The following is a 25184-nucleotide window of genomic DNA, read 5'->3' as shown; positions in this document are numbered from 1 at the left end:
TCATTGTGATAAAACAAGCTAGGACACTGTCTGCACCTTCAAACTGTTAGGTTTAGCTTAAGACTTTCAAAAGGAAAAGCAGCAGAGGTGCTGTAATTTTAGGACAAGCTCCACACTGTAGCATTGTTTTGCTCTTATAACTTAAGTGTGTTTTGTCTGCCTTTTCTTAAATCCTTTGTTTTCACCTTGTGAGTTAACTAAAGGTTTTGTTATCATAGGGAAACAAAAAAAACTTGCCAGATTCTGTGTTTACTCAGCCTGATCAAGAAAAGGACTTAAATGTAATCAAAACTGAAGACGAAACCAAATTGGAAGATAAAGAGGAGGAGAAGATCAAAGAAATGGAAAATCCTACAGTAAATGCAGATGCTGAAGAAAAAGAAAAATTAGGGTAAGTTATGCTGTTTCTAATCAGATGAGACATAGGTGTTTTTTAAATTTTACTCTTGCTATTTGAACTTCAAATCAGACATGCCGTTGTTAATAAGACTCGTATCTTCCAGAGACTGATGTGTTCATAACTTGTTGTGGTTAGGCCATTGAAGTTCATCAGTCTATTTTTAAAGGAAAAGGCACCTTAAGTTTTACTTAAAGTTTTAGGTTCCAGTCTTAAGTGTATGCTGAGTGAGAGCAGAATATACAAAGCATAAGTCACTATTTGATTTAACACAAAAATATCTCAATCATTGCCAGGAGTATTTTTATACTTGACTTTGGTAGAAGTATATTGTGGAAACTTGTGGTTTCCAGCTTTTGCTTTTGCACTGGGGTGTGTAACATGGAAAAAGATGGAAGTACCTTGCCTTGCTCAGTTAACAGCCTTTCTGTTGAATAGGCCTGGGGCTGGCAGGTGTCTCCTGTGCCCATCTTCAGACAGGTGTTTTTAAAGTAGGAGATGGAAATAATAGGGGTGCTCAGGACCATCTAATCAATGAGTGTGTGTGAATCATTTGGTTCATGAAAGAGGCAGGTTTTCCTGTTTCAGTGCGGGAAAATCTCACAAGTGTTTTTCAGCAGCCACACAAAAAAAGTACGACCGGAATATAGTCCTCATTAATCCCATGTGTTAACAATTTGTATTCTTACAATTAAAACTCTCACACAGTATGATTTCTAGTGTTAAGAAAACAAAAATTCCTCTTGGAGGTCAGATAGATCTCTTTTAATACAGTATTCTTCAAGAAAACCCAATAACAGTTGCTTAAGGGAGAAGCTGTTACAACAGGGAAAGCAGACAATGACACCTCCTTATACTTTCGCATGCTGTGTTTGAAGGGATAATTTAAATTACAAAAATTGAAGACTTACAGCAGTTAATTGTAAGTATTTATAAGCAGTGTTACTGTAGTAGCACTCTTAGCATGGTTACTTTTCCCTACTTCCCTCTCAGATTGATAGGGAGTACAAAATGCACTTGTATCAGCTTTAACGAGCTTTTAAAAATGTCACTGTCATCCTCAATGCTAAACAGTGTTTTTAGCATTTATGCCATAAAGGCTTAAAGGAAATTTATGGGGCATTGTATTAGATGTTGTACTTCCCTATACCAAACTTAATGGATTAGAAGTGGCAGAACTTATAAACAAAGATGGAAATGCTGTGGTTGGAGTTCTTTGTTGAACTGAAATGCAAAATGAATATAGGCATGTTTTAGGTAGCAAACTAATCACACACACCAATACCTGAAATGTAATCAAAATAAATCAGTGTGAAATTCAGACTGAACTTTTGTTATTTGGTGTATTTAAAATGTCTTCCTAGAACTTTTTTAAAGTTATGGACCATTTGTCCTTCACAGTCCTAACAAAATAGCTGAACAAATTAAATCTAATGCTATATTAGCAAACTTGTAGAGTTTTCTATTTGCATTTATATCTGTGGGACTTTGGACATCTTCATGTAGCTTATTTGTCTATAGACACAAGGAACTATGAGGATAGAAAAAACTTCAGGGTTTCTTCTTGCTGACTTTCTTATGGGGGGATTGGATGTAACTCCCAACTGCCAAATCTCAGGAAATACTGCTGGAAGCCAGAGTTGTTTCTTTTCTACGGGTTTTGTTTCTTTGTGCAGTCCCACGGTTCTCAAACTTTTGAGATTGCTGCCACTTGAATTGTATGGTTCCATCTACACAGACTTTAACAATATGATGAAGAGGAAGAAAGGCTCAACTTTCTCTTACTTTCTTCCCCAGAGTGCCAGTTTCTTGCCTGCTTGTGTATCTGTGAACCCTGAGAGTAGAGATTCAAAGGGCACCTTGCCCTTTATTCCATACATGCTTTTGTTGTTCCCTTTTTTCTTTTTTTTTTCCTGTGGCTAATGGAAGATACCTGTGTTAGATACAGGTTGTACAATTTGTGGTCATTAAAACAAGTTTTTAAAAAAGCCAGGAATGTGTCTGTCTCAGAGGGTTCTTTACAAAGCTGACTTCGTAAATCATCCTTTTCCATAACATCAAAAAAACGTAGTTATACTTGGCCAATGAATAAACAAGAAAGTTCAAAACCCTTCTTCTGAAGTTTCTACAAACTTGATGTTGTGGAAGTCATGATCTTCAAATGTAGCATTGCATAGGGGGTGTGCTGTTTCCTGTGTAGCATCTGTTTTAACTTGTTAAACACTTGAGTCAAAGTCAACAAATTGGGAATGGAGGTGTTTTTCTACATAATGAACTGTGTAGACAATTGAATATGTTCCAATGAGATTGAGGCCGAGAGCCTAGTGGAGTTTTTAGAAGGTGTGGGTTTTTTAGTACAGGCTGATAAAATGAAATGTAAATGTTTAAAAATTTCATAGTAGGTGCAGTTTAGAAACTGAAGTGTAGGTTAATTGCTATATAACCAATATTAGTAAGATTTGTTTTTCCCCCCCAGATAGTTAATTCAACTCCAACTTTCTGTGTTGGTTTTGGAGTTTTTATTGAGAATTTTTTTTGTTTGGTTGGTTGGGGTTTTTTTTTTTCGTTTTTTGTTTTCTGTTTTATTTTGGTTTTAACACTTTGCTCTAAGACACCTGGAACAGACCACTATCAAGAACTTCATATTGAAATGAAAGTTTAAATGCTGAGAATCTGGGTAATTTTTGCTGCTCAACAAAAATTGGCAGCACACTTATATATGGGTAGTATTTGTGTTTTTGAGGTGCCCAGGAAAAATTCTTTTAAGAATACCAGTTCCAGTGCATAGACATTGCGAGAGGTTTTGTTCTTGTATTTTCTTTCTTGTGGCTGAGGTACTGCCTGAGCACCAGGAAGGGCTGCCAAGTCTTGATCTTACCTTGTCTTGCTCATCAGACTGTCATTTTCACAAGTCCTTCTTTGGCCTTAGGAAACCTCTTGAATTTATTTGTTTCTTGTTCTTGAAAATGGTCTAATTTTTTTATTTTCTTCAAGGAATGCATGAACAAATGTCCTTAAGGAATGCTTTAGAAACCTAAACACTTCTAGTTATCTGATACTGATCGTTTAGGTCTTTATGGTATGGTTCTCTGGTAGCTGGTACTGTCATATTTTGACAATATCACAAGGTGAAATTGCTAAACATTTAGTCTTTGGTTTAGTTCTGTCCAAGACTATCAGCCATTCATTCACTTGCAAGAGAAAAATCTTAATCTTAAAGCTGTTACATGCATCTTTCATGCAGTAGTAACATTTCCCCTCCTGTAAGCAGTAGGAGGGAACTAGAAATAATAAAAGCAGCAATTGAAAACTGAGTAAAGATGGGCATTGTTTCATGTGAAGGGTTTCACTAAGGGGTATTGCTCCTGTGGGGTAAGAGACTACCTGCTGTGCCTGTGCTGCTGCTGAAGCTTTTTGTACAAGAGTTAAATTTTCTGATAACACCTGTTAGGTATTTTCTGAAAGCAGTTTACAGTGGGCTTATGTAATAGTCAGAAGCTCCATTTCACATACAAGAGAAAGACATTGTAAGAGGCAATATTTTCTTCAGTTCCTTATCTCTTGAAATGACGCATCATTGTGGTGGTGGATCTGAAATGGTAGCAAGAAGGTTAGAATCTTTTGGAGTGTAGAATATTTGATAATAAAGGCATCTCTCTACGCTTCTGAAGAGTTGAGAACTATGTATTGAGATAGCTTTTTCCAGTTTGATTCAAGTTTATGTGGAATTGATGATTTGCTTGGGAAAATGTGTCATTTTCAGTGCTTGGATAGTGTAAATCTATGCTCAGAAGCGTAGATTGTTGGTGTGTGTGCAAAAGAAAAATGCTTATAAGAACCATACTTAGTAGTTTTATTTATAGGAATATATTTCAGTGCTCTTATTTGTGATGTGTATTCTATTTATGTATTTCAGCTGTCTTTGTATGATGAAAGAAGTTCATTGCATAGTCATGTTTTCAGAAACAGTCTAATTGATTGTTTTTTCTTAATATAGAATACAGACTGATACATGCATACATGTAGTGATTGCTTTTGATACAGCAATTAGCTGCAAATGAAGTGTAGAGGGTGGTGTAGACATACTGGCTCTTTGTATAGAATGGAAGGGAGACATCTGATTTGGGAAAAATGGTTCTGCCATCATATTTTACATAGGAAATGGTCACTGTGCAAATTATTAACCACGGTGGCTGTCATTGAGGTGTATGTGATGTGTGGGAGAGTCTTTAAACACTCATCAGATACTGGATGCTTCCAAGGTGAATGTGAACCAGTGCTCTAAAAACAGGAAGGGCTGTACTCTTCAGTCAGACTTTGGAACCACCCTTTATCCTTTTGAGGAATGTTTCAACACATGTGGCTGAATGATGAGGAGCGATAACATGAGGTCCTCTCACCCATCTGTGGCAGAGGAGCACACTGATCACAGCCAATGTGCTTGTATGATTGAAGTGTACTGTACTACACTCAGCTGTGACTCAGATCAAGGTAGTGCCTTCCCTTTTCCTTGGGACAAAGGACCCCAACTGCATTTATTCCAACTTTCTGTGTGCAGACAGAAGTCCCTTGGGCTTTTATTTTTAGATTTTCTTTGTAGCTTCGGAAGTGCAGTGGTTTAACCCAGCTGGCAGTCGTGTACCATGCAACCACTGGCTCGCTTTCCTCCCACCCTGGTGCATCCAAAACAGAGCACTGTGCTACCAAGGAGAAATAATCTCCATCCCAGCCAAAACCAGAACAAGAGGGAAGACAAATACTGGTGATTTTTGGGGAGATGTTATTTTGTGTAATTAAAGATGAGATTCCATTGTCCTGGTATGAGTAAAGGTCTTAATGACCTCTCTACCTTAAAACTTGAGGTCACCTTAATACATCTGTGATTGGCAATGTGAAGAGAGACTGAACATCTTTCAGCTCTGTATTATGAGAAGTAGAGGTTAACTTAGGTTCTAGGATGAGAAGAAGGAAAAAAATAAGGAGGAAACAAAAATAGAAGCTGATTTCTAAACTTGAAGTGTCAATTATACTAAAGTTTATTTCTGCTGGTGATTCAATTAACTGTAATGACTTAATTAAGCCAATAATTGAAATAATCTTGCTTCCTCAAATTTTATAATAACCCCTGAAAAAATAATCTTGCATGTGCCATCTCACCTGCTGTGTGTACCAGTTTGGTCTGTCAGGGGAAGTGTATTGGAGTAGGGTTAGGTTTGCTGCAAAACAGGAATTCTAGGAGGCAGACATAATGTTCCACATCATACTCTGTCTCATAGGTTTCACCTGGGTTTAGTTTCAGCTCCGGTTTAGTGCCAGAGAATGTGGGTTAGAAGAGATTTGCATGATGCTGCATTTTCTTGAGTGATGTGAGAGCAGCAGTGCTTCACTTATTAACTGCATCTGGTTGTTAATACACTTAATTATGGGCTTGTTGGTGTTAAATCTTTATATTGACAGAGTGACCTACTGTGTGTGTGGTTTTAGCCTTTTGAGGATATTGCCTTATCCTTTGAAACTAATGATAAGCAATATTCGTATAGTCTAAACATTTTAATGGTTTCACTTTATTAACAAATAATTTTGCATTTTAATTCATTCATGTCTTGTTTCTGAAGGTTTGTCTTCCCAATCCATGTGAGATGGGGTAAAGGTATTCTTTTTAGTCTGTGGTAATTTGTAATGCTTTTGAGTCCTGATAAGCTTTCTGGTAATACTTTGGATTCTGGAACAGAGTTACACTTGTATGCTGTGTCTCCTGTACATTGTGTATGCCCATCTGCTGCTGCCTTGTTTTATCAGCTGCTGCTTGGGTTGTTCAAATTATTGCAGCTTTGTGGTAGATATTGCTTGGTACTGGTTTTAAGTTGACAATTATTGTCTGCTGCCAAGAGGTTTGTCTCTTTTTTTCTTTTATCTTTTTTTTTTTTTTTAAACCTTTCCCCCATGCCCTTCCCCCAAATGGGATTTTGACTAAACAGCATTGAAGAAAATCCAGTGATCTCATGCATACATACATGGACTAATGAAGTTATGACTGTGCATAGTGGATGCCTACAATCACAATTTCCTCTTAGAAAAACCTCAGTTTCGTGGCAGTCACAGCTTCTGCATTGTCTGCACTGCCAGATTTGAACTATTTATGACATTAAAAGATGCTTGCAACTGTTGGTATGTGTTCTTGGGTTTTATGTTGGGGTTTTTTGTTGCTTTTTTGTTCGAGGAGCTATATGAGTGTGTTGGGTTTCCTCTGCTCTAAAATGGTTAATATTTTTTGCTTCTGTTTGGTTTCCTAAAACCTCAAGCTGACCAGGTCACTCCTTAGAACACTTTTTAATTACAGCCATCTCTGCTGCCATTTTGCTTTTGCTTCCTGACATGCCCTCCACCTATGTTCAGTCTGCTGTTCACATCTGCTTGACCATCCAAGTTACTCACAGTGATGTTTTCACACATCTCTTCCAGAAGGTACCAATTTCTGGTATTTTCATGGAGTCTTTGTAGGGTATGTTGGGACACCAAGATGAGAGAGACTCCAAATTTGTTTAGCTTTTGAAAAGTCACTGGTACCATAATTGCCAGTGTCTGGAAAATCCTGAATCTCCAGCATAGGCATACTTTACTTTGCAGACAGCATGAGAGAATTGTGCCCCTAGATCTTGGAGAGAAACTAAAAAGGCAGAGTTTGGTTCACTGCAGTTTTGAAGTGTATAATGTAAATGTAATGGAAAATCAAAAGCTCCTCTAGTTCTTGGAGCAGTGGTGGCTCTGCTTCTGATCCCATTTTTTTAGCTTTTGTACTGAAATTGGCTAGGAGTTTTTGTTTAGTGCAGCAGAAAGTATAACGTAAAATCATTTAAATTACTAGTTGGCACTTTTTGTTATTAGCTGTGGAATCCTATTCAGGAATTTTTTGTCTGACTCTTTGGGCACCTCTTTTCTTGATTTCTCTGGGAAGTAAATTTTGCCATAAGTGAGCTTTCAAAGCTTTTTTTTCATGTTGCATTTTTAACTGGTGGTTTTAACTTCGCTAGCAAAGTAGTTCACTCAAAGTGTATATAGTTCTATATCTGTCTGTCTATCTATCAGCATTTATATTTCCTGGAAGGCCAAGACTTTCTGTGTGTGTGTATATTTACACATATACATACATTTATACGTAAAAAGTAAAATTCAAATGTTGGCCTTCTAGAATTATAGCGTATGGTCCATGCCATATATACCTGAATAGATATGTCTTCTGTGACCTGGTGTACTAGGAAAAGATGGATTTTTTTAGCCTTTGTCTCAGTGTATGCACATGTGTGTGTATATATACACATATATGTATTTGTATATTTAGTGTGTCTATGCATGTATATATATGTGACAACATTCATTTCTGAAGTAATTTTATTAAATCAGTATGGTTATCCTACAGTTGAATTTAGCATATTGTTTTGAATTACATTTTGCTAGCTAATTAGATAATAATACTGCAGTTTTACTTGCACAAAGGAGCATCCTTTCGCAGAGAAAAAGTAGCTTGGCTTATCTTAGTATTTTCTACTGAAAATGCTATGGAAAGGTTTAGATTATTAATACAGACTTCCCCGTTTGTGAAGTTAAATAAAATACTGATGTGAATCAGACTTGGAGCAGTACTTACGTTCTCCTATCCAGATATCCAAACATACCTGTTCCATCTGTCAGGTTTTTTGATTATTGGTGGTCTGCAGTTGTTGTGAATTTAGTCAGCAACTAAATCTGTTCCATGTGGCACAGAGTGTGTAATTAGAATGGTACGACGGCCAATAATGCTGCTTTAGAAGTCTAGGATTAGAAGATATTTTCCCCTATTAACTTTTGTAATCTAGTCTGCCTCTTTAAGCTGATTGCAGATAATTTTCAGATAACTGAGCAGCCCATAGCTACCAATGACTGAAATGAGAAAGATTTGTAGGTTCTTACTGCTTCTGAAAATTGGTCCAAAATGTCTAAAGATGTGTTCAAAATTAGCTTCCTTTTGAAAGCAGTGAACACCTGCTTGTGTATTTATATAGTAATTAAATGCAAGTTTGACATATTTATAATACTTTTGGTGTAATTGGCAAGGAGTGACAAGGTCATCAATTAGCACAGGTTGTTTAATTTGCTAATACTGTCATATAAGGTGTTGGGGTTTTTTTGTTCAAAATCTTGTTGTGGTTGCAGTAATTTCAATCTATTGAGATAGAGTTTATGTATTGTAATTAAAGAAGGATTTTTTTGAGAAGCAAGTTTTAAGAAGCATTTGAAGAACTCAGTAATTTCAATCTATTGAGATAGAGTTTATGTATTGTAATTAAAGAAGGATTTTTTTGAGAAGCAAGTTTTAAGAAGCATTTGAAGAACTTGTAGGTTAAAAAATGGAATTTAGGAAATTTTCTCTATATTGAAAAGGATTTAAGTGAGAAAATTATATTTAGGCAAAGAGACTGCATGCAAGAATCATATAAAGATGAGTTTGAACAACTTCTACTCATACAGATTTTGATGGAATTTTTTTCCTTTTAGTCACTTTTGCACCTTACAGTCACTGGATTTGTGTGTGTTGCTATATCCTATTTTGCTGACATTACTCAGCTGTAGTACAGTTTCACGTATTTGGAGCCTCCTGTTTCCCACTCTCTAATGCATCCACAATATTTATCAATATATGTGGTTTGGAACTGAAAAGCTTATGAAGTATCTCGTATTAACTCTACAATTTTTTAAACCTTTCAAGAGATGACACGAATAAGGAAGAAGATGAAGATGAAGAAGAAGCAGAGGAGGAGGAAGAGGAGGAGGAGGAAGAAGACAACAATAACAATGAGGAAGAAGAGTTTGAATGCTATCCACCAGGCATGAAAGTCCAAGTGCGGTATGGAAGAGGGAAAAATCAAAAAATGTATGAAGCTAGTATTAAAGATTCTGACATCGAAGGTGGAGAAGTCCTTTACTTGGTGCACTACTGTGGATGGAACGTGAGGTAACTTGAGTTTTAGTTAGTGATTACTTCTTGAATTACTTCACAAATACACTTATGAATTTTAAAAACTAAATTAATAGACATCTGGAGTCCTAAACTTTCAGTATTGGTGTTCTGTGAAGGTCATTGTATTGTATGAAACATAGATTTTTAAAACTATATAAATGCAGGGCTTTAGTTACTTTGAAAATCATCTTAAAATGACTTGTTCAAAGAAGGCTTCATTTGTTCCCCATCTTTTAGATCTTCCCATGCAGGTGACACATCACTCTTTTCAGGTTCCTCCTCTGGCTCTCTTAAGCCAATTTTCTCTGATTCAGTGTTTGAGTAGTGCATTTAGCTGAGTGAGCTCACTCTTATCAGTGAAGCACAGAGTACACCAGCAATAGGGTATTTAACTGGAAAACAGCAAGATTCTTAGTGGCAAATAAGTGCACAGCAAGTAACTGCATTTCATCTGATCTGATATCTGTCCTCCCTACCCCACCTCCCCTCCCACCCAGACTCTTATTAGCCTAGTGGCTTCTTATGCTTTCTCTAATAGAAGGAGGAGCATATGGTTCTTACCGTCTTTAGTCTAGCATTAACAGAAATAAGTTGAAGTGTTTCTGTTGCTATTTCAGACCTCTTTTTTGCCATTTAAAACTTGAAGCAACTTTGAAAACAGTAGAGAGAACTAAAATTTTTGATAAGCTTATAAGCATATCTGCTCCTTTCCTCAGTTTCCACATAATTGCTCATTGTCCTTAAATAGTACCTTTTAAACTTCATTACTGTCTGTAAAAAAAAAAAACAACTCACAAGTCTGAGACAAGTCTGAGGTACTTTTTTCTTATTTTTCATTTTCTGGGAAAGCTGAGGTTCCTGTAACCTTCATCTGTCATCTGGGCATCCTGCCTCTGGCCAAGAGGGTAGGACAAATACCATTTATTCAGTTCTAGCAAGATCTGCTAGCAAAGGTAACAGAGAAGTGCAGTGCTTCTCTTGCTGCCTTGAATTCACTTCTTTGCATCAAGGCCCAGTGATTTCCGGGTGCTACTGCCAAGGAGGAATCTCGCTCTTGCCCGTTTTGCTGCTGATCTTCTGTAGAATTCTGATCTGCATTGACCTACAGAAGTAAGATCTGACTTAAACTGTCTTCAGGCAACGTCTGTAAGCATAGTGGGCTGTGAAGTCAAGATATGAGGGGAGATGCAGCCTGCTCAAGGTGGGAGCTGGGGTGTGACTTGCGTTCTGGTCCAGTTCTTTTTGAGGAGGACCCCCTTGGAGTGCAATTTGCTGAAATTTTCATCCTGCTCACTGAAGACTACTGTGTATACCATTCCAACAGCTTTCTTGCTTTTAAACTCTTATTCTGGAATTCACATGTAAGGATAGAAGTTATTTTTCTTTTGGAGCAAATATCATGCTATTATCCATGCTGTGAGGTGAGATGATCAGAGTTTTATTTGAGCTGTACTACTTCAAATCTGAAGAAATGAGAAGTCAGAAATGAGTCTTCTTCACCTTGGAGATCCCAGCACCCCAGTTCTTAAAGGAGAAATCAAGATTCTAAATTTTTAACTCTGCATTTTAAGCAAATCTTCAGATTGATGTCAGAGGCATTACTTCTGTGACTAGCATATATTTGACAATAAAAGCATTTTTAGTTGAACTCATTTGAGAAGTAAGGAGTGTTGATTGTTTGGTCTTTCTGGCAGTAGGACTTGAGTTTATATTGTTACCTGGTGTTTCAAAAGAGCCCTTTGAAAACGTTTATGGGGAGTAGGATTCTTCACTGAAAAACACATCAGTGGTTGAGATTTAGCTGTGGGAATGTGCATGGACTCTGCTAAATGTGGCTATTTTTTTCATACATATAAAATTACTTGAGTTTATGGATATGACAGGTAGAGTGTGTAAGCCTCAGCTTTAGCCAACATCTGAACACTTTGACAGTTTAGTATTGTGAAGACTAGTCTTGTAGGCTTTAACAGCTTGATTTGGCTTTCAGTCAGTGACAACCTAGAAAAGCAGCTGCCTTAGTTGGGTAGAAAGCAATTTCCTCCTCTCCTTATTCATTGTAGATTACTTAGCAGGGACAAGTGCTGTATGTACAGTACAGGGGATATACTGAACTAGGATTTGCTAATCATCCATGGTTTTTTAAATTCTGTCATTCTTCTGCTCCTTAAAGTTGACTTTCCCGTTTCCCCTTTTGGTCAAGTATGCCATTTAATGGCCTGTTCTTTAAACTCATGAGTTGGAGCAGAAATCCAATATAACTACTACTGGTTCTTATCACAAGGTAATTTCAGTATCAGTCTGGATTTCAGAATAACTGTTTGTGTGGGCATGCTCACATTCTTTAGGGTACTTGGAATGAAGTTGGGTAAACTTGATACTCATCCTCATAAGTTGGGTTTTTTTAAATGCTCTGGAGCAGTAACATTAAGAACTGTGGAACTTTTTTTGTTTTAAAGAGTAAATAGCACAGAAGCCTTACAGCATTATGCTAAAGGATCTTGTTGCTACCTCCTGAGATTCAGGTGATGTGTGTCTCTGATAAAGGTCTCTGAATGGTAGTGTTCAGTGGAGCCTGACTTCTAGTCAAAGGGAATGGTAGAAATCTCTACCCTGTTAGAAGGACCTGTTTATGTTACCACATATTACAGAAAAAGCAGAGAAATACAGAGAAACTCTACTTCTTCTGACAGACCAGTGATATTCTGAATTACGTGTAATTCATATATATTTGCTTTCTGTGTAACTGAAACTTACTTAGATGCCAGTTCCTTCTGTTGTAATTTTAATCTTCAGTGCAAAGAACAGTTCATTTTGTAAGTGTTTGAGGTGACTTTCTTCTGCAGTGTATTCCCAGTAATTAGAGGGTGCATATTTAAAAAGCCTTTAGATTGATGAAACTGTGTATCATTATGGTACAACATCACAAGACATGTTATTCTTGAATGTTTCAAATGTTTAAAGCTAAGACTTATTATTTTCAACACTTCTTTCCTTCAGAAATCTGCATGTGAAAGTGCTAATTTTGGTGTAAGTTTGTTGAAACATTACTTCTTATGCAAATTTTATACTTCACAGTCAACCACTGAAATTAAATCTGCAACAAAATTTTGGGTCCTGGAGAGTAATGTATGTCATGAGGGGCAGGGGAGGGATTATTAAAAAAAAAAATTAAAAAAAAATTAGGCAAACTAGAATCCCCATCTAATATTCCAGTATTTAAGTATCAGACTAGTTTTTCTCCTTTCTTTGATCACAGAAACAAAAAATTAATTCTCCCTTTTTATTAGCTAGAGATAGTATACTGGACTTTTTCAGTGAATTTGCCAAAGCTTGCTAGTGGCTTGAGGTCATTTGTCTGGAGTAAAGTGTTGTCCTTGATAACATAAATCTAGTCTGGACAAGTATGCTTTCTTTGTTTCTCCTCTAGTACTTCTGTGGAAGATCGACTGTGCAGTCTCTGAGTGTATGTTGTGGTGCATTTTATCTTCCACGTAATGCATGTGAATGTAATAGTATCAGTACATACTCTGATGCAAAGTGCTCTTCTTTGTCTATTTTGGTAAATCAAGGGGATTTTCTCTATGGAAGTGTTTCAGATTTTCATATGAAACCTGGTTTAAAAAATTAAGTAAATAATAATTCCTTATTAAATCCCCGGTCTTGATTTTCAAAGAAATCTGTGGCACCTCTTTCATGAGGTCCTCATATTACCTCCTTCCTCTCCATTCTCATCTGCTCATTTTAGGGTGGTGAAGCTAGTACATGTGCAAGACAGCACTGCAGTGAAACAACCCAGGTCCTCTGAAAGTACATGCTTCTTGTAATGAGAGCTGAATAACTTTTTGGATAATATTTTTAGGTTAATTTTGTTTTGTGAACAGACTGTCCAAAGTAAGATTAGTGGTGAAGTAAGTGTTCATATGTTAGCAGATGCAGTTTTAGAGTCACACACCCCATTTTAGATGCAGCTTTCAGGGTGCTTCTCTGTCTTGTAGGGGAGCAGAATGTAATTTAGGGTCAGGTTGTCAGCTGTAGCTTGGAATGAATCTTTTTTGCAGGGTCTGTTTCAGCCTGGGGTTCAGTTGTCCCAGGTTTAGGCAAGCCATTTGCATCAGACATGTCAGCAGTGAAAGGAGCTGTGTGATGCAAGGGTGTGAAGTGTGCGGCAGTGGATTCCCTGGAGAAGATGGGAGATTTCTGTGGCCTCCTCACAGGGTCTGCCTGCTGTTTTGGATGCAGTCAGGAGTAAGGCAGGATGTGCTCTGGCCAGCAGCTGTGACTGTCACACATTAGTGTTCCAATTTGTTCTCCTTGAGATGAGAGCTTGCATGACCACTGTTTCTAATCCATGATGTTTAGGACTGTGGTAAGGAGAGGTATTCTCTTCAGATTCTGCACTTCTCTCCTTTGGTTCAGTGTGCCCCCATGTCTGTCAGCTCTTGCCCCAACAGCACTGCAGTTGCTGTGAATCTCAGACAGTGTGGGCTGTGCACAGACTTTGCATAGGAGGAAGATTAATTTCTTATTGGAGATGCATAAGAATGAGTGAATACAAATTTGGTATTCTAGCAATGTGGTTGAGGCAGAAAGGACACTGTCAGAATCCTCACTTTTCACCATGTGTTTTTCAGGTCCTAGTGCTGTTTTCCTGCATATATTTTGATACAGTAAAATACTCCTGCTGCATTTCTCTGGGTCACAAAGTCCATTTGGCCAGTGCTTCATGGTATTCCTTCTGCAAAATATGTCTTTGTCTTGAAGAAAGATTGCTTCAAATAGGGTTTCCCACAGTCTTACAGAATATGGGATTTTTCCATATGAGCAAGTACTCTGCAGAATTGTATTTCAGTTTTCAACCTGTTTATTGGCATTTCACCTGGTAATGGCAGGGTAATACTACAATGACAGTGGTATCTGCAGCAGTGTAGACAGTCTTGGTATAGCATAGTCTGCATGGTCTGCTGTAAGATTTTGTATTTTTTTATTGTTACATGGAGGTGAAAAAGCAGAATAAATTGTTTTGGAGAGATTTTTCAGACTATTGCTATTTAATTTTTCACTGTATTGTTACGTGACATTTAAGTTAGAATACAGTATTTAGCTTCTGAAACCCTTGTATAGATTGTAACTTATAATATGTAGGGAAGGAAGTTGAAAACTTGCATGTTTTTCCCTAAATATTTTTAATTTATGTCAATATTGTGGATATAATTGACAGTGGTTGCAAAAAAGCTGAATTAGGACTGTGTCAGTAGTCATTGCATACATCAAAATTATGATTGAGTAATCCCAGCTGGAAAGCCAGCATGATGATTGTGTTCAACTCCATCTTGTACAAGTTTTTTTGGAGAGAGTAGTTTTGGGTTTTTAAAGTTAATTTTTTCCCTCTATTTCTGTGTTTACCTAAGAGCACCAGAATTTGTTTGTATGTGCACTCAGGTCAAAGTTAATACCAACTAATTTTTAACTGAACTGTTTCTTATGCCTATGGTTCTTGAATTTACAGTTTAAGTAGTAAAGCAGCTTATTCTTATCAGGAGGGAAAAAAATAGATTTAAATGATTCTTGACTATTTCAGAGATACACAATCTGGCAAGCACAGTATATTATATAGTTACATAGTTACAGTTTATTCTTACTAGGAATATTATTATATAGTTACAGTATATTCTTACTAAGAATGTACTTCTTTGGTCTTGGATTTGTACTTAACGGGTCCAGTCTTGAATAACAAGATACCTGTTGTTAGTAGTTTGGTGCTATTTAGTATGTTTTTGTTTTGTGTCACTGATGCTAAGTGGAAACCTTTAACAGAAAAGGAATTGAAAAATGTCCCTGTGAAGCCAGTGACTCAAAGCTGGTGACTCTGAAGGGGTACTCACTCCAGATAACTCATTGCAGTCACTCAGGAAAGAGTTTATTTTTATTAACTGATCACATTTTATGTAGTTGAAAGGATTTATTTTATTGTCTTTTATTTTATTGTTGTTTATTTTATTGTTAAGGGTTTACAGTGTATAAATAGGAAGTATACTTTTTAGAGGTCTGTACAGATTTCTCATTCAGGTAGTTTGCTGAACCTGCATACATGGATTTCTGCTGTTTTTGCAGACTGGAAAATAGGTTTTGCATTTACCCCTCAGTCTAAAAAGATACTAATCCTCTGAACCTTAGCTGAAACCTCACAGACTTGAGAATTGCACAAATTACTTGATTCAAATTCCAATTCTATTTTTATATGGCTATTAATCTCCTTTTTCCTCAGTTAAATTTCTACTGTGATGTGATTATCTGCTTAAAACAATAAATGAGTACGATTTCTTTATTTCTTTTTAGGTACGATGAGTGGATAAAGGCAGACAAGATAGTGAGACCAGCTGACAAAAATGTACCAAAAATTAAGCATCGAAAGAAAATAAAGGTAGTTTTTCTCCCTTTTCTCTCATGTTGCTCCCTGTGTTGGTTTGATACACAGTTAAGTAATCCCTGCCTCTCTTCTTGACCTTTTGATTGGCCTTCAAATGCTTATCAGGCAATGCAACTTCATAGCCTTTTAAACATGGATATTCTGTTCATCATGGTTTTGGCTTTTCTCCTTGGGGTAAGGAGGGGAAGCTTCTCTTTCCTTATTTCCTGAATTTTTAATTAAATGTACGTAGTCATTTACAGAAATCAAATGAGAAGGATACAGACTATTGTCAGTGTTGGGAGCCAGCTTGAGGGGAGTGAAATCTGAGAGCTCTGATTGTACAGCGCAAACCTGTGCTAGCATTTGAACCTGTGCTGGCATTTGTCCCATGTGCATGGGACTCTATAATTTTATTGCCAAGATTTCTTTTAAAATTGATTCTTCCACAACTGGTATTTAGGCTTAGATGATGACATATTTCTTGGACAGTGGGCTTCAAGGAAGCTTTTCCTTCTGCCCCTGCTGAGCCTGGCATGTTGCAGTGTCACTTCTCGAGCACTGGTTGCATTTGTTTTCCCATTTGTTTTAGTGTTGACAATGTCCCTGTCTTCAGTAGAAGGGTCTTGGCATGGAGTGTAGAAAGATGTTTGTAGTCCTTTAAACAAAGAGGAGAGCTTTCCTCTACAGATTGAATGTTTAAGATAACTGTAAGCATTGTTTAATTGTAATCCAGTATAAGATGTGTGCTCCGATGAGAAGAGTTTCTGTATTTTCTTTTCACCTAGAATAAAACTGACAGAGAGAAGGAAGAGAAGTATTCTCCTAAACCGTGTAAATTGCGACGTTTGTCAAAACCCCCTTTTCACACCAATACATCACCAGAGTCTGGGTCCAAACTTGACAGCACTGAAGCCAAAAATACTGAACAAGCTCCAGTTAAATCAATAGAAATTACTTCTATCATTAATGGGCTACAAGGTATTGTACTTAAAAGCTTTTTCTAATTCTGTAAATGGTCTAAATGGTCTTTAAACAGGAGTACATGACAGTGGAGAATAACTGATGCAACTAAATGTTAGTCTATCTGGCTAACTATAACATCTTCAGAAATAACCCTTGGACAAAAACATTGTTGACAGTTTCTGTGAATTCAGTGTGTTAATGGTCATTACATTTTGTGTTGCCATCCTTTTTTGTCGTTGTTGGTTTGATATAGAGCAAAGCATTTTTGCTTCCTATCTGATTTCTAAATTTTTAATTCTTGATTTACCTAAGCTATAGGACCCATTATTCATATCTGCATTTCTGTTGCTAGTACTGTGTTCCAATGCCCACACATTGACAGCAGCATTTTAATACCTACTTGATTCTCTTCATTCTTAGTTTAGCACATGCTTCCAGAGAAGAAAATCATGTATGGTATAGGTAGTTTGGGTAACCACAAACTTGTGTGGAAGCTGTGTGAATTTAATATAATAATAATAATCATTCTGACTTATTTGAACTTGAATGACACTGGTCACTGGGCTCCAAAAGAGTAGGTAGAGTAACAATCAACATGATCTGTAATGCTTTATTTCATTAGGAAATGAGAAACAAAAAAACCCCAAGAATTAGCAATGACACTATTATTAGTGTGATAATTAATCTGTAATTAACTTTACATTTCAAGGAGTTACATATATATATGTTTAAGCCAATTCCTGTGTTTCTCCTTGAATCCATATCTTTTTGCACTGAGATTGCTCTTGATTCCTTTAGCATTATATATCTTTGTTCTTCTCTCAGTTTCTTTGTTGCTGACCCTGAATTTTCTTGCAGTTGTCCTACATTCTTCTTGTCTGTTTGTTTCCCTAAGTGCCTTTCTTTACTGCTTTCGCTTCCTTTTTCCAGGCTGGTCATCAGGTTGGTTTGTTAGAGCGTACCCAATGTGTGTTTTGTTCTGTCCTTTAGACTCTGGATTTTCCAGGGAAAATGATGTCTTGTTATGGTCTTTGGAAAAAAGGCAGATAATGGTAGTATTTGTCACCCATAAGAAATATGTAAGGGCATCTTTCAGTTAGTGGCTTAGGTAATTTGGGTGCAGAAGTTCATATTTTATCAATTAATGCCATCTATGCTTTCTCTACCTGTTCAGAAATTCCTGGAGATGTACTGTATAACAGAGAATCTTCCTAGTTTCTAATCCAGCCATTATACCATGAGTTTTTGAACTCTTCGGGACATACCATTTAAGAGACTGCTAGAGATCCCTGAGCATGTTTTCATATCTGTACAGTTTTCTTCGGTTGTTTTTTTGTTTTTTTATTTAATAATTCTCTGTAATCAGAATCAAGACAAACTTTTCTTGTTTTCTTTTTTTTTGTTTTGTTTTGTTTGGCTTTATTTTTAATTAGCTTCTGAAAGTTCTGATGATAGTGAGCAAGAAGATGACCAAAGTGCCCCGAATGTTCATGCTGATGGCAAAGAGGAATCTCGGCCCGAAGCCGTAAGCCAAGATAAAAATGAACTCCGTCTAAAAGAACAGAGTGGTTCATCCCTCCCAGAGGAAACTAAAGCTCTTACAGATGCAGTGGTGCCCAAATCTGTATCCAAGTCTCCCGAAAGATTGCGGAAAGAGATGGAAGAGTTATCTGAAGATAGTGACTCCGATGGAGAAGATGAAGCCACAAAGAAGAGAAAGGATGGAAAGAAGGAGATAGTGGATAAAACAGCAAAGCCACAAGTGAAGCGTGGAAAACGAAGACACTGTGTTGCAGAGGAGTCCTTGAAGACCGTGTCACCTAATAGAAAGGATGAGAAGTCCAAAAACAAAGACTCCCTTAGTTTAGAAAATAGCAGTAATAGCTCCTCGGATGAAGATGAGGAAGACAAATCTAAACTGAAAATCACACCAACAAAAAAGTACAATGGACTAGAGGAGAAAAGGAAATCTTTACGGACAAGTACTTTCTACTCTGGATTTTCTGAAGTGGGAGAGAAAAGAATAAAGCTTCTAAATAACTCAGATGAAAGACTTCAGAACACCAGAGCAAAGGATCGAAAAGATGTGTGGTCAAGTATCCAAGGCCAGTGGCCGAAGAAAACGCTGAAGGAGCTGTTCTCAGACTCTGATACTGAGGCTGCTGCTTCTCCTCCACATGCTGCTCCTGAGGATGCTGCAGCAGAGGAGCAGCTTCAGACTCTTGCAGAAGAAGGCATTTCTTTGCCTAACTGTGAACTTGAAAAATCTTTGCCAGCAAGTGTGGATGTTAAACCTGTTGAAGAAAAACCGACTGAAGTGGGTGAGAAGAAAGTCGAATTTCCAAGCAGCGGCAGCAATTCAGTGCTGAACACACCTCCTACAACTCCTGAGTCACCTTCCTCTGTAACTGTGACAGAGTCCAGTAGACATCAGTCCAGTGTCACTGTCTCTGAGACACTGCCACCAAATCAAGAAGAGATACGAAGCATCAAAAGTGAAACAGATAGCACAATAGAGGTGGACAGTGTGGCAGGGGAGCTGCAAGACCTCCAGTCTGAGGGAAATATTTCTCCAACAGGTTTTGATGCCAGCGTCAGCTCCAGTAGTAGTAATCAACCAGAGCCAGAGCATGCTGAAAAAGGTAAAGGAAAGGGTAAACAGAGCTGTCTCCAACCTAACCAGATCTTATTTGTAACATTGCTGATGTATTTTCATTCTGTTTTGGTTATGGTGCAGGGAAGTTAGTTGTTGCAGGAAGTAGTAGCCTGCTGTCCATTTCAGATGTGTGGAAATGGCATAATCATCTTGTGAGTAAAATGTAATCTGCCAGCAAGTTTATTGGCTTTTTGTTTGAAATTGTGGTGGTTTCACTGAGGGACAAAGTGTAAAAGAATGAAATTTATTCTGGATATGGCAAAAAAGCCCAAAGCAAACTCTAATAGCTTGTGTAAGGAACATTTACTGTAGCAAGATGGAAGCATTTCCAGCACCCTTCTTAGAAGCAGGAGATGCTTTTCTTGCATAAAATTTGAGTCTCTGTAAGTTGTTTGTTTTGGGGGAGAAAGCCCTCTTGCTGCTAGGGTGCTTAGGCAGTCATTTCTAATTGCTATTTTTCTAGAACATTACCTTAATAAGGTTCAAGTCAAGCTGATAAAAGCATTGACCTTTTCAGTTATGTTTCACTTTCATATGTGATTTTTCAGATTGAAGTTCCTTTCCTGAAACCACTAGAGAGTGGGGGATAATAAATACTTGTGCATATGATGTTTCTGTACTGCTGCCTGCTTCTTAACTGCTGGCAAGGCAAGATCTAGAAGCTTTTTTCTGAAAGTGACTGGCTGTTTTTGCAGTTCATCAACAGTACAGCTACTTTCACTGTGTTGTAGTGGCTAAAAATAATGAATACAAAGGAAGAAAATAGGTTTTGTATACAATCCTGAGACAGAAATGGGTTTTTCTCAGCTCAGTAGATTTTTGGCTAGCAATCAGCTATTTTTTTCAGAATGCCCTTAAAGGTGTGTTACCTTCAGTGTTCTGTTGGAAATAATCTTCTGGAAGTATGCAACAAAATGTGTTTTCTTAAAGGAGAGAATTTGGAAGAGGTGAATGTGTACCCCTTGATAAATACACCTGTATTGCTTTGCTAATTAAAGCTGTGTAGGTTTAGAACTTAAGTTGCTGGGGTTTTTATATTGCCACTTGAAAGAAGTTTTACGTGATTGTGAAAGAATTGCTTTACATGCATTAGACTTTAACTTCCTTTCTGATTTTGTCAGCATGTTACCTGTTTCAGAAAATTAGGTTCCTTTTTTTAAATTGTTTTATTCTAGGGGTAATTTTTAATCTGGAAGTCACATGGCTGTGAAACAACGTTTGAAGTTCTTAAACAGTCTCTTTTAGCAGGTGTACTGGAATCCTTCCATGTTCCTTTTCTACTTTTTCCCCTTTGTAGTCACAAATACCAGTAGAATTTTTCCTTTGTTTTTTGTTTGCCTTTCTGGTTTTGTTTTTTCTTTTTTAACATTATCCAAGATCTTTTTTAACACCTTCAATCAGTGTAATTACTGATCACAGATTATGGCTTTGTTTTTTTTTTCTCACAGCTTCCAAGTACAGCAAACTTTTAAAAACATTTTTTAGTCCTAGTAGGTCTTGATAACTTTTTAAATAAATGTATTCTTATTTAATTTACAGTATTAAAAATAGTAAACCCATGTGTTTCAAGAGAAATTCTGGTGATGCATATGGGACCATAATTCAGAATCATCATACATTTGCACTCTGTGCAAAGAAACTTTGTGTGCCTTCCATTGTCTTTCACCTCCTCTTGTCAATATAAATAGAAAACTGAACTGCATTAAGGATAGGCAGGAGCAGTTGCATTGTTGTCTACAAACCTAAGCTTTGAAGTGTTTTGTGGGAGGAGTACAAACATTTATTTAATTTCAATTTTTTTTTTTTTTTTTTTTTTGCCTTTTCCCAATTACAGTCTGTACAGGCCAAAAAAGACTTAAAGATGCTCAGGGAGGAGGCAGCTCCTCAAAAAAGCAGAAAAGAAGCCACAAAACATCTGTGAGCAACAAAAAGAAGAGTAAAACTAGTAAGTACAGCTTATAAAATAAATATATAAAATAAAAGGTGTGGAAGTAGCATGTCATTTGTTCAAGTGATTGTAGGAGATGAAGTCAGTTAATAAAAAATGCATTAGGACAAAATGTTCTCATCAGGGAATTCTTAACACTGTTTAAATGAAGAAACTGCTCTACCTAAATGCCTGAGTGTTTTTAAATATCTTGTATTATTTCTGGGCCTATTTCTAAGAGCTCCTTAATATTTCACAATTCAGGAAAACCAAGAAGAGTGAGTATTTCACACATGGCAGAATTGGAACAGGTATCTCTGTATCATGATAGCTGCCTGCTTTGGAGGGGAGACTGGGACCTGAAGAAAATTATACTCTGTATTTTCTGCAAGATGAGTTTTTGGAGGTTAATATCTCTACCCTGTGGCAAATAAGATAATAATTCCAGAAGAATATAGATTCTTGTTTTCTTCCTGTGCTATCTGTTACAATGTCATAGTTTGACATGGGAGTAATTTAGGGAAATCTATGGTAAATAATGAAGCTTTTTTTAGTTTTTTGTAGTTGTAGAAGCTAATTGGAATAGAAACAACAGTACTGGGTAAGGGAAGCTTAATAAAAGCAGAGGTGTGTTAGGGGTCATATGCACAGGTACTTGGGAGACAACAAGATCAATTGCTGCTTCATTTCACTGTTAATAAAAAAATACTAGGAAAGAGACTGAAGCCTGGAGGATAACTGTAAAAAATGGAGTTAAAGCAAGGATAAAAAGCATATGTCATGCTTTTTCTCCTCCCTCTCCCCCAGCTTCCCTCCCCTCTTTCTATTAGCAACTTTTACTAAAAGTCTGTACTTGATGGTCTGCTATTTGCTTTCACCCCACCTGTCTTTCATGTTCATTGATCTCCTCTTTATATTTTCTCATCCTTTTTAAATTCAATTTCACTGGTCTTCTCCTTTCACAATCCTTATTCCTAGAATAAAGATTATTCTCCTCACCCCAGAAATTGAAGTAACAAAACAAACTGAATTTGCAGAACAAATACACCATTTTTAGCCCTGCCTTTATTCCCTTGGATTTCGTGAATTTACCCCTTTTTCTCAACCTGTGTCATCATCAGTATGTGAAACTTCAAAGCTACTACCATGTAGTCGTGGTGTGTGCTCTTTTTGTTAGACTTAAGGCACTACTGGATGTAATTAGGAAAATGAATAGATAAAATGTGATTCAGCTGAAAGGAAAAAAAAAAAGCTTTTGGTAAAATTCCAATGTATCTGTTAAACTGCTTTTGTGGCAGCTTCAGCTCTTGCCTTTGCATTAAACCAACACCAACAAGCAGCTGACCAGGCTCTTTCACATTACATGTCTTGGGCATTCAGCCTCTAGCCTCTCCTGTGTAAATCACCAGATCATAAAGGCCAAAAGGTTCAGGGCTTATTTTGTCATCACCTGGGGCAGGTACATCTGAGGAATAAATTTTTCTTAATAAATATAAATTCAATGTGTTTTTAAAAACAACTCTAACAATTGAGGTTCTGCAGATTTCCTAGGCATTTTATTCCACTGCTTTTCTAGACTTGTGTTAAATTACAGTGGCTTGTGCCTGCTTTCATGTCAGTTTTATTATAGTAATGCTAAAAAACTTCTGCTTTTCAATCATTACTCATAAATCTTGCCTTTTAGATAGGTTATTTTGTTACTCTCTTTTGAGTGGTTTAATTGAAAATCTCTGTTCAGTTCAGCCTGTTGCTTTATAAAGTTCTTCTGGTTTGGGTCAGCAGAAGATCTTTTTCCAAAATTAAAAAATTGTATCATCATGTCTGACAAATTTGTAGAGTATGTCACAAGATGTTCAGATTGATAGTGATTTTAGTAGAGGAAAATTAAAATAAAGGTGATATAAGGCTAAGAAAAGGCTGTATTTGCTCTGATTTCTGCTATACATGTCCTAAAAATACAATCAAAGGTCTGTCTGTAACTAAAATGGGATAGAAGTTTATATATTGAATACTGCATTAGAAGTTGATGTCAGAAAGAGGTAAACAGGAGATCAGTCTTGTGAACCCTTAGAAAAAGTACAGCCCCATGAGCAGGCAGATGTGGTTCATTTTGTCCCCATTATATACCTGCTTTGTGCTTCAGTGATGCAAAGGGCATCAAAGCAAGTTTCTACACCAGGATGGAATCTGATGTTTTAAAGTAAAGGATTTAGGTCAAATAAATTCCCATTGTATGAAAATCAGCAGAGGTTGCTTCTGACAAGCTTTAGTTTGGGCTTTGTTTTGTAACAATGCTTTCTTGTTTCTTCAGCAAACAGCAGTGACAGTGATGAACTGTCTGCTGGTGAAAGTGTGTCCAAGTCCCAGTCGGCAAAATCGGTTTCTACTGGTATGAAATCTCACCAAACCAAATCACTCACAAGAACACAGTCTCCAGGAAAATGTGGTAAAAATGGAGAGAAGGAGTCTGATCTCAAAGAACAGAATAATCGTTTGCCCAAAGTTTACAAGTGGAGTTTTCAAATGTGTAAGTATTTTCTTGAAAACACACCTTGTGTAATCTTGTGGCATAGTGTAAAAAACTTTTTGAATGTTCTGTATTTTGGCTTTCTTATTTCCATCCTGAATTTGCTGAATCCTCATTTAAAAAAAAAGGGGGGGTGGGGTTTGTTTGTTTTATTTTTATTTTACAATTGCAGCACAAAGAACTGCCTATGTCACACTCTTCCAGGACTGTTCCTAGATCTGGTTCCTGAGCTGCTTTCCTCTTCCTGTTGTGCTTTGCATACCTATCACTCTGGCATGAACATTATCTGCTCTGTGTGCTTCTTCTGTTGATATTTCCTTGCTGTTTTATTCCTCATTCTCTAGTTCCTGTTCAGACATTTAGGTGATTGATTCATAATATTTTCCCCATCCATTTTGCATTAATGAACCAGCACATGTTTGCTGTTTCTAGGATTAAGAACTTACACTCTGTTTGTTTCAAATAAGCTACTGGTCCAGCTAGGGGTGAGCCTGAAAAACAGATTAATTGTTTATTAATTCCCTCATATTAGTGCAACTTGCCAATTGAATCTGACTTTGCTGGGTTTTTTTGGGGTTTTTTTGGTTTTTTTTTTTTTTTGTGTTTTTTTTTTTTTTTTTTTTTTTTTTTTTGGTAATTTCCTCCCCAGTCCTGAATGTCAGCATTAGTCTACTTTTAAATGTATTTTTTTCCCTAGTAGTTCTTCATAATCAAGGTACATTCTGGTGCTCTTCAGGAGTGTGTAATGTAAAAGGTCTTTATTATCACTTACTGCTCTGTTGAGATTCATTGAACACTTTCCTGGTGTGACACATTTGAGGGGCTTTTGCTCCTTCCTTTCTTTTTTTCCTTGGCTACACTACATGCTAAAGTTGCTTGGCAGAAGTTGGTCTATGGAGTGCTGTTTGACACATTTCCTGATGTAGCCAAGTCAGACACTTGAGCTTTCCTCATTTTCCCACAGCCTAATATAGTTGTGATTTTGGTCCTCATTACTAGTTGATGTAGTGCATTTTGCACCTTACAGCAGTTTAAATTATTCTTAAATGCTTTTGAATGGAGTGTCTCCAGTGTGGCTTCCTTGGACTGAACCAGGAGTTTCTCCTGCCTGTGCTGCTCACTGCTGTGTGCCATGGAGAGCTCCCAGCTGGAAACAGCCAGGGGGGCAGCTCCTGTGCTGGCCATATCCTATATGGTTTTTCCTTATGGCACATATGCCAGGGACTCCACCAGAACCACTCCACAGCTGTGCACATTCCTGTTGTAACCTGCTAGTTTTGTACCAAGACAAACAAGTCAGGCAAGGCTCA

At 37.1% G+C, this 25184-nt stretch overlaps 1 protein-coding gene across 2 annotated transcripts in view; it reads left to right on the top strand.

Annotated features, from left to right (window-relative positions):
* Positions 1-25184, top strand: part of ARID4B (AT-rich interaction domain 4B) — an 86710-nt gene that overhangs the window by 58677 nt on the left and 2849 nt on the right. The window contains exons 16-22 of one of the 2 annotated variants that reach the window (XM_021527101.3): positions 219-391; positions 9141-9386; positions 15729-15813; positions 16587-16779; positions 18198-19406; positions 21255-21365; positions 23659-23874. In XM_021527101.3, coding sequence (XP_021382776.2) covers positions 219-391; positions 9141-9386; positions 15729-15813; positions 16587-16779; positions 18198-19406; positions 21255-21365; positions 23659-23874 — 2233 coding nt within the window. The remainder of the gene's footprint in view (positions 1-218; positions 392-9140; positions 9387-15728; positions 15814-16586; positions 16780-18197; positions 19407-21254; positions 21366-23658; positions 23875-25184) is intronic. The other variant, XM_021527102.3, reaches the window with a different exon arrangement.

The sequence above is a fragment of the Lonchura striata genome, chromosome 3 (assembly GCF_046129695.1).
Source record: "Lonchura striata isolate bLonStr1 chromosome 3, bLonStr1.mat, whole genome shotgun sequence".
Taxonomy (NCBI): Eukaryota; Metazoa; Chordata; class Aves; order Passeriformes; family Estrildidae; genus Lonchura; species Lonchura striata.
This window is presented reverse-complemented; position numbering and strand designations above follow the sequence as displayed.